At 37.8% G+C, this 12693-nt stretch overlaps 2 protein-coding genes across 2 annotated transcripts; one reads left to right on the top strand and one right to left on the bottom strand.

The window, feature by feature from the left end:
* Positions 1-194: 194 nt before the first annotated feature.
* On the top strand, positions 195-3198 carry LOC309478769 (early growth response protein 2b-like). Its single transcript, XM_082142483.1, has 2 exons — positions 195-543; positions 1929-3198. The coding sequence occupies exons 1-2, from the start codon at positions 387-389 to the stop codon at positions 2936-2938; spliced, it is 1167 nt and encodes a 388-aa protein (XP_081998609.1). The 5' UTR covers positions 195-386; the 3' UTR covers positions 2939-3198.
* Positions 3199-3691: 493 nt separating this feature from the next.
* On the bottom strand, positions 3692-5542 carry LOC309478770 (2-aminoethanethiol dioxygenase-like). Its single transcript, XM_082142484.1, has one exon. It carries the CDS (start codon positions 5333-5335, stop codon positions 4565-4567), a length of 771 nt encoding a protein of 256 aa, XP_081998610.1. The 5' UTR covers positions 5336-5542; the 3' UTR covers positions 3692-4564.
* Between the last annotated feature and the right edge of the window lie 7151 nt (positions 5543-12693).

The raw sequence follows: 12693 nt of genomic DNA, 5'->3' as shown, positions 1-12693 counted from the left end.
TTTTTTTTTAAGAAAATAATAGTAATGTCCTATTCAGAGATATTATGTCTAAAAAGAGAGGTCGTGTCATCACATGGCCAAAAGCAGAAAGAAAAAAAAAGGAAGAAGAAGCCCAACCCGTTTTTCTGTCCTTTTATGGTCAGTGACGTCACTGGACATTGACAGGCTCTTCATAAATGCATTCTACGAGATAAAGTTTCACTTATTGTCGCGGCATATATGAAGGGAGCTGATGAGTTCAAACCCGATGCGAGCGTTTATGATGAAGCGAGCAGGTTCATAACACACCAACTAGATCAAAAACGCTCTGAGAACAACTTAATAAAATTCAACCTGCTTTTTTATTTTCATTTTTATTTATTTTTTAAACAACACCGAGGATCAAAATGACAGCGACAGCTAGCAGAGATCAAATTAACGCGTCGCTACATGATTTAATGCGCTGTCTGCCTTCACACATCTACTCTCTGGATGAGATTCCCTCATCAGTGCCGATGGGATTCTCTGATGTTTGTTCTGAGCAGTTCAGTGAGGCGTCGGGAGGTAAGAATACTGTAGAGATGCTGACATATTAAAATGAATACGCTGTTGCTCAATAACATATATATTTCTTTTTTTTTTTTTGAGAAAATTCTTGTTTGATTTAGCAGTGCTTTGTAAGTTAAATTCAAACAACTTGTTGAAAACTTAGGGTTATTATTCTTGGTATACATTTACAAAATATAAGTAAAATACATTTACAAAATATAAGTTCAACAGTTCAACCTTCATTTAGGCTACTCTTGCCTTGCATGAAATGTTTTACTTATATTTTGTAAATTTATTATGCTGTCAAAACAATTAATCGTGAATAATCGCATCTAACATAAACATTTTTGTTTACATATTATGTTTATATTATATATATTTGTGTGTGTGTTAGTGTGTATACTGTATACATGTATATATTTATACATATATCACTATACAAAAGTTGCTGTAAATTTTAAGTACAATCAACTTTAAGCAATTTCAACTTAAATACGTTAAAATGAGTGAAAAAAAGTTGAAAATTGCTTAACTTATTTTGATGAGTTAAAGCAATGTAAAAACATGTCGTCATAACTTATTGATCATATAGTTTAGATTTACACACACAGACATATATATATATATATATATATATATATATATATATATATATATATATACACATATATATTATGTAAACAAAAACCTTTATGTTAGATGGTATTAATCGATTTGACAGCACTAAAATGTATACAATTTATTATTGACTACAATTTGTTGTCCAAATCAATAGTTCGATCTTATGCATCTTTTACTTTTATTAATTGCTTGTTTATTTTTTACTGTTTATATTGCGATGAAAAGCCTATAATAGTCTGTTTATGTCGGGTCATGTTGTCACAAAAAGTGAACGGAAATGTTCAATAACATAAACTGACTTTCAAAAATTAGCTCAGAAACACTGGAGAAAAAACCCTTATAATAGGCCTGTTAATTAAAAAAAGTCTATCAAGAAAAAATGTATTAAGTTCACTTAAAGGAAACATATAAGTATACTTGCAGTATTAAAATTATTACTGGTATATTTATTGAACGTATTCTTTAAAGTGTACTTTCATAAACAAAAAATGGGTTAGAAGTGAATAACTAAATGAAGTCTACCTTAAGTTAACTTTTTCTTTAGTATTGCAACTAGGCTATATTTAGTATATTTACTGCAATCTGTCCAATCAGAATACAGAGAAATACCCGCATATACTTCGCCTACATACCAACAATCTTTTAAAAACAAATAGCTAACTGAATATTTCTGGAGTAGATCCCACTTGGTGGAAACACGATTGGCTGGAAATAGGCTGCACATATAACGCAATAAGAAGGAATTGCTCAATCTAAATGTTTTGCTTTGACTTCTCCAGGTTGCTTGAGCACAGACTGCTTCGGCGTTGAGAAACGGGGCCTTGATCTGACAGACCCGAGCAAGTTTTCTCCTGTCGCCTACACAGGAAAGATATCCATTGACGCACAAGGAAGTTGGATCCAAGAAGGATTAATCAACTTTGTCAGTGCAGGAGTACAAGATAGGCCACCTTCCTCGGGATCATTCTCCACGGGCTCTCCCGCAGGTCCCACTCCAGACTGCTCCAAAATAGGCCAAACTCTTGCCAACATGGAGCATATATACACCGGCCCGCCCCCCTACACCTGTAGTGCCGATGGATACCAGGACCCCTCGGCCTACCTATCGACCACCACGTGCCCCATCACATACGCCACTCCGTCATACTCAGCCCCAAAGTCAACCATAGACGGGGCGCTTTTCTCCATCATTCCCGATTATGGAGGTTTCTATCAGACCAGCAATAGCCAAAGGGACAACATGGCTGCATTTCAGGACATTAAGCCATTTTCGTGCTCTTTGGAGTCTATTAGAGTCCCACCACCTCTGACTCCCTTGAACACCATTAGGAACTTTACTCTGGCGTGTCCGGTTGACGGGTCAAGGCCGCCTGTAGAGGGTCACGGCACCAATCCGCAAACCGTCCCACTCAGGCCAATATTGCGGCCACGGAAATACCCGAACCGACCGTGCAAGACGCCGGTCCACGAGCGCCCGTATCCCTGTCCGGCGGAGGGATGCGACCGGAGGTTCTCGCGCTCGGATGAGCTCACGCGTCACGTCCGCATCCACACCGGACACAAGCCGTTTCAGTGCCGCATCTGCATGCGCAGCTTCAGCCGGAGCGACCACCTCACGACTCACATACGCACACACACGGGCGAGAAGCCCTTCTCCTGTGACTTCTGTGGCAGAAGGTTCGCGAGGAGTGACGAGCGAAGGAGGCACACAAAAATCCACCAGAGACAGAGAGATAAAAAGGTGTCAGCGCCCCCTCACAGCTCGAGCGCTGATGCTACAGCGATGTGAACTAACTGTACAACAAGCTCTGACTGCTGGGTTAGTCATTGCCCCAATTAAACCTGGAACTATCGCTCTGTTTGTGTGCGCACAGAGATACGAAGGCAGCTTATGAATTAAGTGTTGAATGTGGTTTGTGGTAGGCTAGATAGACAACGTCCTTATCACAGAATATTTCATGTGGTTCAAAATGCAGTTGTTCTGAGATAGTGTTTACAGTGAGTATTTTTTATTACTGTTATGTGTCTTAATAAATTGTAATAAACACAGTCTGTATTTTTTGAGAATCAGCTTTCCATTGAGAGTGACAAGTGCCGCATGGCATTGCAAGGTTTGACCACTAGAGGTCGCAATTGAGAAACAAATGTGTGCGGCTGTCCGATTAAAGATGAAAGTGCATGTTAGTAAAATAAGTCTATATACACTACCAGTGAGATTTTTTAAAGAAATTAATACTTTTATTCAGCAAGGATGCATTAAATTGATCCAACATTAATAATAAGAAAAAAATGTTTCATGAGCAGCAAATCATATTAGAATGATTTCTGAAGGATCATGTGACACTGAAGACTGGAGTGATAATGCTGAAAAATCAGCTTTGCATCACAGTAATAAATGACATTTTAAAATATATTAAAATAGAAAACATTTATTTTGAAATGAAATTCATTTTTGACCGAATAAATTCAAAAACGATGGTTATAACATGCTTCTAAAAAATTCTAAATAATCTAAAATGTATTAAATAATCAACAAGACCAGTTACCATTGCATATTTTATTAGTTTAAGTTTATTGGAGGAGAAACAGAACTTTAGTTTCTTATGTAAAATCAATGTTACAATCTTCATAATATTTTAAATGTTTCATTTGTTCATTATTATTCTTTTTTTTAAACTTGCATCTTGGCTAAGTGCTTTTCTGTCATAATGACCAAGAGTGTTCAAAATAGTATCCAGTGCCAAGTGAGTGTTGCTAAACATTTCTGAGCCAGATTGCAGTTCTGATAGCATAATGCGTTAAAACAATATACGGCAACGGAAACAAGATGATCAGATTCCTGCTCTGTTCGACTATTGTGAAGCCTGTGTTAAACCAAATCTCACATCTGCTGCAAATATTTAAATATTTATCACATGCTGACTGTACAAAGTGACTCCAGGCAACAGACCAGTAAAGAACAGAGAATTGATCTTTAGATAAATCTGCACAAAAAGAATAGCCAAAAGGTAACTAAAGACAGCAGCTGTGGATTGACACAGGTGTTTCAAATAACCATACTATTGATAAAGTACCCATTCTGACGTATTAAAGGGACAGTTCACCCAAAAAAAGAAATGAAAATGTTGTTATTGTTTACTCACCGTCATGTTGTTCCAAACCTGTATGAGCTTCTTTCTTCAACACAAACAACGATATTTTGAAGAATGTTGGAAACCAGATAGTTGATGGACTACCGTCAATTGTCTGGTTACCAACATTTTTCAAAATATCATCTTTTGTGTTCAAAACAAAACTCGCAGGTTTGGAACACAAGGCTGTGTAAGTATATGACAAAATGTTCATTTTCAGGTGAACACTCCCTTCAAGTACAAGAACATACAATCTCTAGAATCAACCAGAACCCAGTAGTGCTTCAGAGGGACACTTTAGGCCCTGGGTAAGGTTCTCCACCACACCAGAATTCACTAGGCTGTGGTATTTCCATAAGCCACAGATCACCCTGTTCCTGGGCTTCACTATTTCTATCTGCAGTTTCTGAATGAGCATGTAGAACTTTATAATAGTGGCAGTCTCTCCCTTCGTCCGGCTCATATGGCGGCGCTAAGATGTCAAGGAAAGCGGTGGGTCCGTCAACAGCGTCTATCTGGTGGATATTGTCCTTTTGTGGCGACAGCACACACGGGCCGCTGTCCTCCGTGTATTCCCCCACAGACCTCAGCACTGAAGGCCGTAAAGAGCTGCTCTGGAAGGGCATCAGTGGAGGGTTGAACTGCACACCGCTGGTTCCCTCTCTGGGTTTATCCAGCCTGTCGAAACAGCTGATTCGTACCTTTCCGTAGATCACTTTCAGCAAGCCGTACATTCCCGGGTGATCATGCAGGGGTATAGAAGCACCAGTCTTTAATAAAAACACCCCCATGCTGAAGGCGTCGGTCTCGTAGATGTGCATGTATGTGACGGGAGGCGCGAGACGCTGAGGCGGCATTATCGACGCGCTCTCGACGCTCCGCGGTACAATCTTCAAATCGGCCGCTCTGACCTCCGCTAAAAGGTTTTTCAGCTTGCTCTGATTTTCCATGAACACTTTATTGTGTTCTCCGACAATAGAGGGGTTTCGGAAAGTCGTAAGGGCCTGTTTGGCGATTTTCTGGACAGTGGAAGTCATATTGTCTCGTGGCATCATAACGCAAGTGTCCAGCGTCAACTTGCCTTTCAACTTCACGCGCCGCTTTTCACGCGCTACAACTCGTAATTCAGTGATTACCTTCTTATTTGGGCCGTCAGTGTGTAAAAGCTTAAGGGGACCTCCAGGAATACCGTTAGGATCAAGCCATTCCTGGCCATGACTACTCCATATATAGGTATCAGATTCACACGTACGCAATGTCAACACTGCTAAACGTCACACTGAGAATTGTGGGAAATGTAGTGTTTTACTATTGTGTAGTTGAGGAGATAATGCTAAACGAATCATTTTAGAAACTTGTGCTTTTTATAGCTGTAAAATGTAATCAAATCTGGTTTGTCACGAATAAAAATATCTTTGTAAAGACCTATATGGACGTTATAAGAGACATTACACCTAAACCGGTTACTACAACTCCCATAACACTTGCTCTTCAAGGGGCAATGACACTTCGGTCCTTCACCACCTCTCACGCTTTGAAAATGCCGTTAGTGTGGGTTTACTGTGTACACCCCCCCCCCCCCCCCCCCCCCCAAAAAAAAGAGTATTTTGACACATAAAAGTATAAATATCATTCCATTACATGCAATATATCAAACCAAATGAAATTAATTTTAAAGAAAAAGAGCATAAGTTATCCAACAGAATGAAGAAGTTTGTAATACGCTAAACCATTGAAATACTAAGGAATGCCATGTTGTTCAAACTTAAGACAAAAAAAATATTTAGACACTTTTTGTTCATCAAACATTAATAGTTAATGTGATTATTACACGTGGTTACACTACTGACACCTGTGTGAACTTGAGGGGAACTTACGTCATGTGCGTGTGGGTGTGTGTGTGTGCGTGTGAGCGAGCGAGAGACGGGGAGGGAAGTACCGTTCAGTTAAAACATTTTTATATTAGCTTGTTCTATATCAAGTGCAAGTTACAACATAAATAACTTGTTTATTGGTTTTATTTTCCAAGTATGATTGTCAAAATCAAAATACCTGGAGTTCACTCTGAAGAATAAGCAGTATGGCCTACACAAATTCCCTCTTTCGCCCAGACTTTGATACAGACTTTTTGCTTTCTGGCTCAAACATTAGAGCACAGAAAATAAAAACTGAACGGTATGACATAAAACACAATGGGCTCCAATGCTGTCTGGTTCAATCGTTCTTCAAAATATCTCCTTTTATGTTCCATAGAAGAAAGAAAGTCACAGGTTTGGAATGACTTGAGGGTGAGAAATAGACTTAACATAATTAATTAGCTGATAAAATAATTTCTATCCTTTTAGCTTCCATATTTTCTAGGCTCTCAATAATAAATTGACAAAGGGAGACCTATATGCCTATATTTGCATACAATAAATTGTCACTGTGAAGAGTACTAGTATCCAGGAATAACTATCCCTCTGAACACTATACACTAACACTATATATCACACAGTCTATATGTCAGCACAATGAGCTGTTTTTCTTATAATGAAATCCACACTTACACAATTTAATCATTTGTTATTTAATTTGATGTTCCTCAAATCAAATTCCAAAATTATGCAAGAAATCAATGAATGATTGACTGCAACAGCAAATGATAGAACAATGATCTCATTATCAGTGCAGAAACAGACCGTTGACTTTCTGGCTGTTGCCCAACCAATCATGACTCACAAACATGTTTGTATGACATTGTTTTAAAATATATATTTATAGAGAAAGAGACATGACAGTTTAGTCATCTGTGGTCATGTTGTTATTCCCAAATACTTCGCCTGCTCATTTGTTGGCATACACTTAAAAACAGAGTTTCTATAAAAAGCTAACGCTATGGAACAGGATGCAACACCACCGCCTACTCCAGTCTTCAAGGCTTGTAAAACAACATACTAACATGAGCGTGTGAATCACAATATGAAACATTTTAGATGACATCATGCAATGCTCTATGTCATCTGAATTCACACCAGACATTAATAAATGCATAAACTCTCTAGTCCTCCTCGTTATGTTATGATGCATATCATGACCGAATAACACATTTAGCTACGCAAACAAGTCTAATAATATTATTCTGCTTATTCACTATTTCTCTCTCCTCCTAATAATGTGGCTTGTAAACTTGCCAACTCAAACAAGTAGAGGCGTCTCAGTCAGTTTATTTATCTTTTTGTAGAAATGGCCGCTACCAAAACAGCTGTAATCCCAACGAGGGGTATGTGACCCCAGGCCAGAAGGCTTAAGAACCTAGAAATAGTTTTCTTTGTGAAACTTGTAAAACAGTAAAGAGTAACAGAAGATTAAAATAAATAATCGTTATTGGTGTCATGAATTTTTTTATTTTTTTTTTGCTTAGCACACCTCTAGTGTGTATGTAACATCACACAATAGTGTAAGACTGAAAATACTGGTTGAGGCCTGGTCTGGCTGATTAACATTCGACCTCCCCCATACAACCTCACTTCCTCTCAGAAACAACTAAGAACTCACACAAGAACATGGTTTAATGTGAATGTTTATTATTGACTGTTATGTTTTTTGGTGTCATTTGAAATGTCTCAAAGTGAGTGGTACAGATATCTAATATCCAGATAGATAAAATAAAAGGAAATAAGGTCTATAGAAGTTTAGAGAAAACTGGTTCAGAGATAAGGCCAGATAAGGCCGCCCCCCTTTTGTTGGATAGAAGCCGTTTGAGGGTGGTCTCCCCCATCCCCCATGTCACCTGGTCAAAGAGGATAAAGGAAGGTGTTCTCCCTCTCTCTCTTCTTTGCTGGACATGAATTGAATAGGGGGTCTCTCCCTTTCCTCTCTCTCTCTCTCTCTCTCTGTCTCTCTCTTTCCCTTTCTCTCTCTCTCTCTATCTCAGGTACAAGCTGGGTAAGATTATTTGGTGTAACCAATGTATAACCATGTTCTAGATATTTGAATTGATTGTGGAATTGATCTCTGATATCTGAAATATTAAATTGTTACATGTGATTATTCTAACTGATTTTGACATTGTTCATTTAATGGTTAAAAGGAATAGTCAACCATAGGCACAGATATTATTAAAACCTTTCATTTATGGAGTCAGATGAAATAACAAGTAAATACATATGATTAATGTATTGCAAATTTAACCAACCAATACTTTGCATGAGTGAGGACAGAACACGTGATACCTTCCCCATGTATTGGCGAACCGGCGTTGGACCAATATATCGGGCTTTACAATAGCGTCAAGATAGTCTTCAGTTACAATGTCATTGTAGAAATGTGCATTTTTATTCACAGCCAGCCATGGTTAATTTAATAATAACAGAGGGATTACTGAGATAAAGAAAGTGTTTTTTTTTTTGGCTAGACATGTGCCATAAAACATTTATTTTGTATGTGTACAGGATTCTAAACATATTTGGTATTTGGTAAAACCTTATTTCAGTCATGGAAAAATTGAGTGAGTCTATCTTTAAGGAAAGAAAAAACAATGCAAATCGGTTCACAAATGGGCCTTAAAGGGTTAGTTCACCCAAAAATGAAAATTCTGTCACTCACTGTCATGTCATTCCAAATCCATAAGACTTTCGTTTATCTTCAGAACACAAATGAAAATCTTTCCGTCCCTCAGTTGACAGCTACGCGACTACCACTTTGACGCTTCAAAAAGTGATTGAATATGAATATGTATTTTAGTCCAAATTTTCTGAAGAGACTCGACCACTTTATATGATGAATAGATTGAATTTCCATTATTATGTGAACTATCTCTTTAAAGGTGCAGTACACGATTTCTGAGAAAAGCTATTGAAAGTGGATCAGACCGAGCAGCACAACACACTTGTAGCCAATCAGCAGTAGGGGGTGTGTCCTCTCCGGATGGGGGAGGAGAGAGTGAGATTTGAAGAAAGACTGTAGAAAGAGAGATGGCTGAGAGACATTAAAAAAGAGAAAAGCTCAGAGGAATATCACTGGAAAAAGAAAAACAAGGATTATGATCAAACAAGAGCTTTAGGACCAGCGTTAATATGTCCAGCGCTGGAGAGATGTTAGAGAGCGGGAAGGCCTGAAAACGGATGGCGAGGTTGCGTCTGCTGCATACGTGAGTAACACTGGTTTTGCTTTGTTTCAAAGAATGAAATGGTCATGAATGGCCTCCGTCAGACAAAAACCTTCTAAAAAATGTAAATTGGAGAGATCGTGACCTCAGCATACTAAATGTAGTGAGTGACGTCGGTTCGAGCCTTAGAGGCTGCAGCCATTAAAGTCCTTCAAAGACAACAATGAGAGCGAACCAATCAAAAACACTACCAAGCGATTCTTTGATCTTCATGTTAATATGAACCATCTTCTCAATTCAAGTAGTACCAGTAAACCTCCACACTACAAGCTTTACTCTTTTTTCATTCTCTGGTCTCTGTTCCTAGATGACAGCTTTGTTTAATGTAGCAGAGCGGTCTTCGCCGTTTGGCTATGCGCTATCTGGTTCATGTGTGTTTCGGTTCTGGAGGTTTATTTTCCCTAACATCTTACTTGGAGGAATAGTTTGCACCAAAATTAAAATGTAATTTACTCACCCTCACGTCATTACAAACCCACACGTTTTTTTCTTCTTCCGCTGAACACAAAATAAAAAGTTTGGCAGGATGTTCAAGCTTTTTTTATACAATGAAAATGACTCGTGGCATGACAGAAATCATTCTGTGCCTCACAGAAAGCTATCGTATTGCTTCAGAAGACTTAGGGCCAGATTTACTAACAGCTTGCACCAGCGCAAACCCTCTTTTGACTTTAAAAAAACGACTGTCAGGATTTACTAAAGACACGCAGTGAAAAATATGTGCTGAAAAGGCGTGGACAGGGTGATTTTTGCTGCTGAACTTATTGCATATGCATTTGTAAATTGTGCTTTCAGACGCAAAATCTATGGGAGGAGAATATTTAATGATACGTAGCCTAATGATATGACGCAGCGCCTGAATATAGGTCTAATAGGTTAGACAAACTTAGTCCCGGTCACGTTGGAAGTTACTGAGCTGGGGACTATTTTCAGGCGCTGCGTCATATCATTACGCCTGCTGGACTCATGGTACGGCAGCAAAGTTTCTTGATTATTACGCAGGAATGAGAGTATAGTTCCTAGCCATATCAGCCTAGAAAATCGCAACTTTTCATTTTCCGTCGGTCTTAGTACACAATGTAACTACAGAAGAGTCAAGTTTTAAATAGGAAAAATATCGAAACTCTTTGGTCATTTTTTTGAGAGAGATGCTAATGGTCCTGTCCGATTCAATGATCTATGCTAAGCTATGCTAAAAGTGGGACCTCCAGACCCGGAGATCGGCTGAATGGATTCGAAAATGGTAAAACTCAACTGTTTAGCTCTGGGGGAGTTGTAAAATGAGCCTATTTCCAAAAAAGTGGAGTATCCCTTTAATGTAGAATTGGTGGCTTAATTTACAAAACAAGTCATAATGTCCAATGTATAACATACAGAAAAGTTCTTCCAGGGTTCTAGTGTTTTAACATGATTTCTCGAATGAAGTATAACATAGATCTTCGAGATCTGTAGGTGGAGAACAATTTATCGTCTTCTCATGATTTACAAAGAAAAAATATCATCAGATAATTTGCAAAGAAAATGGTGCTACCAGTCGCTGAACTTAACATGTTCAGAAACATTATCAAATGTCTTGGGGTGCGTTTTCCAAAACCATTGTTAGCAAATTATGGTCATTAAGTCATTTACGCATTTGGCAGACGCTTTTATCCAAAGCGACTTACATTGCGTTATCCTATACATTTATACATAGGTATGTGCAATCCCCTGGGATCGAACCCACAACCTTGCGTTGTTAACGCAATGCTCTTACCACTGAGCTACAGGAAAGCTAATTTCTGTCGTTACCAACATAGTTGAACGATTTGGCATTTCCCAAAACTATAGTTCCAACGAACATTCGCAAACAATGTCAAACTTATGTGGTTCTATCTTACTGTGGTTTGGGAAACGCACCTCTGGAATGCACAAGGATTACTCTACATCCAAAGTTGGACTGAAAATTTTTTTTTTGAAATGTCACATGAGATAGAAGAGCGTGTGTTGAATAAAAAAACTATTTCATACATTGCTGTTTAAGGATGCAGCCAGTTTGATCCTACTGGCCTTTAACTTCTAATTCAGGGTTTTTCATAATTGCACAAGAACAAGAAGCTCTTCACAGAGATCCTAAAATCAGTTTTGCATAGATGGTAAAATTGAGGATGCCCTCTAGTGCTCATCCACTGTATTGCAGTGATGAATAAGAAGTGAATTAAACATTTTTGAAGACATGTAAAGGCGGACTTTTGATTGTAGTGAATAAGATGAGATGTTATGAATTTAAATTCATATGTAAAACTACAACATCATAAGAAGAAAAAAACTGTAAAAAAGTGCATCTCATCAAATGAGTGACCATTCAGTTACCACAAGAGATGGATGACAGACATAGCATTAACAAATCAGTCTTTAATGATCAATTCTAGTCACATTTATTATTCAGAATATCACGTACAGCAGCAAAGATAGCGCGAGACTTCAAATCTCACAGTATCACACGTGTAATACAGACAACAATGTTCCGAGAGAAAGGCACAAACATTAAGATAAGTCTAGAGAAAACATTAAAATATCAGCTCAAATTATACACATTATTATCAAGAAACATCAAACAATAGAACCAAAAAAAACATTTTTTAAACATTTTAACTTTGTTCTACTTCTGATTGTCATCTTTAATGGCATACCTACACTTCTAGAGCCCAACCTAATTCCAAAAAAAAATAAAAATTGTATGGTATTAATATTAGGGATGCATCGGTATACAATTTTTTTGCTGAAACAACGGCTGAATGACCTAATCAAACTGATACTGGCAAAAAAACAACAAAAAAAGCCACTTATGACTGAATTTGAATGGCCACCAATACTGTATACTGTGAAATTGAACCTGATATTGACAAAATATTGACATAACTGACATTATTATTGTATAAGTATTGAAAGTATTGGTAGATAAGCAACTATAATGCTATACTTAACTTATTTTTAGCATCATCCTTATTAATGTTTTCAGTCAGTCCAAAAATTATGTCAACTTTTAAAAATAATGGTTTGAACCAGTGTTGTGGACACTGTGCTCGGTATCCATAATATTAGTTGCGGACTAATAATGAGACAACAAAAATACATTGTAGGAAACACTGTCTCAGATCACATCTATAATGCAGATCATTTAGAAAAGTAAAAAATAAGAAAAACTGAAAAAGTGAATTTGGTCGAGCCCTATTATGTCTAGTTTCCAATGTTTTCTGTACAGTATACCGTTTCTTTTCCTCCCAT

This window comes from Leuciscus leuciscus (assembly GCF_965113295.1).
Source record: "Leuciscus leuciscus genome assembly, chromosome: 17".
Taxonomy (NCBI): domain Eukaryota; kingdom Metazoa; phylum Chordata; class Actinopteri; order Cypriniformes; family Leuciscidae; genus Leuciscus; species Leuciscus leuciscus.
The sequence above is the reverse complement of the archived record's forward strand: the minus strand, read 5'-3'. Positions and strand labels throughout refer to the sequence as shown.

Coding starts and splice junctions, on each gene's coding strand:
- LOC309478769 (XM_082142483.1), top strand. CDS start 387: ATGACAGCGACAGCTAGCAGAGATCAAATTAACGCGTCGCTACATGAT. Junction 544..1,928: donor GTTCAGTGAGGCGTCGGGAG/GTAAGAATACTG, acceptor TGACTTCTCCAG/GTTGCTTGAGCACAGACTGC.
- LOC309478770 (XM_082142484.1), bottom strand. CDS start 5,335: ATGATGCCACGAGACAATATGACTTCCACTGTCCAGAAAATCGCCAAA.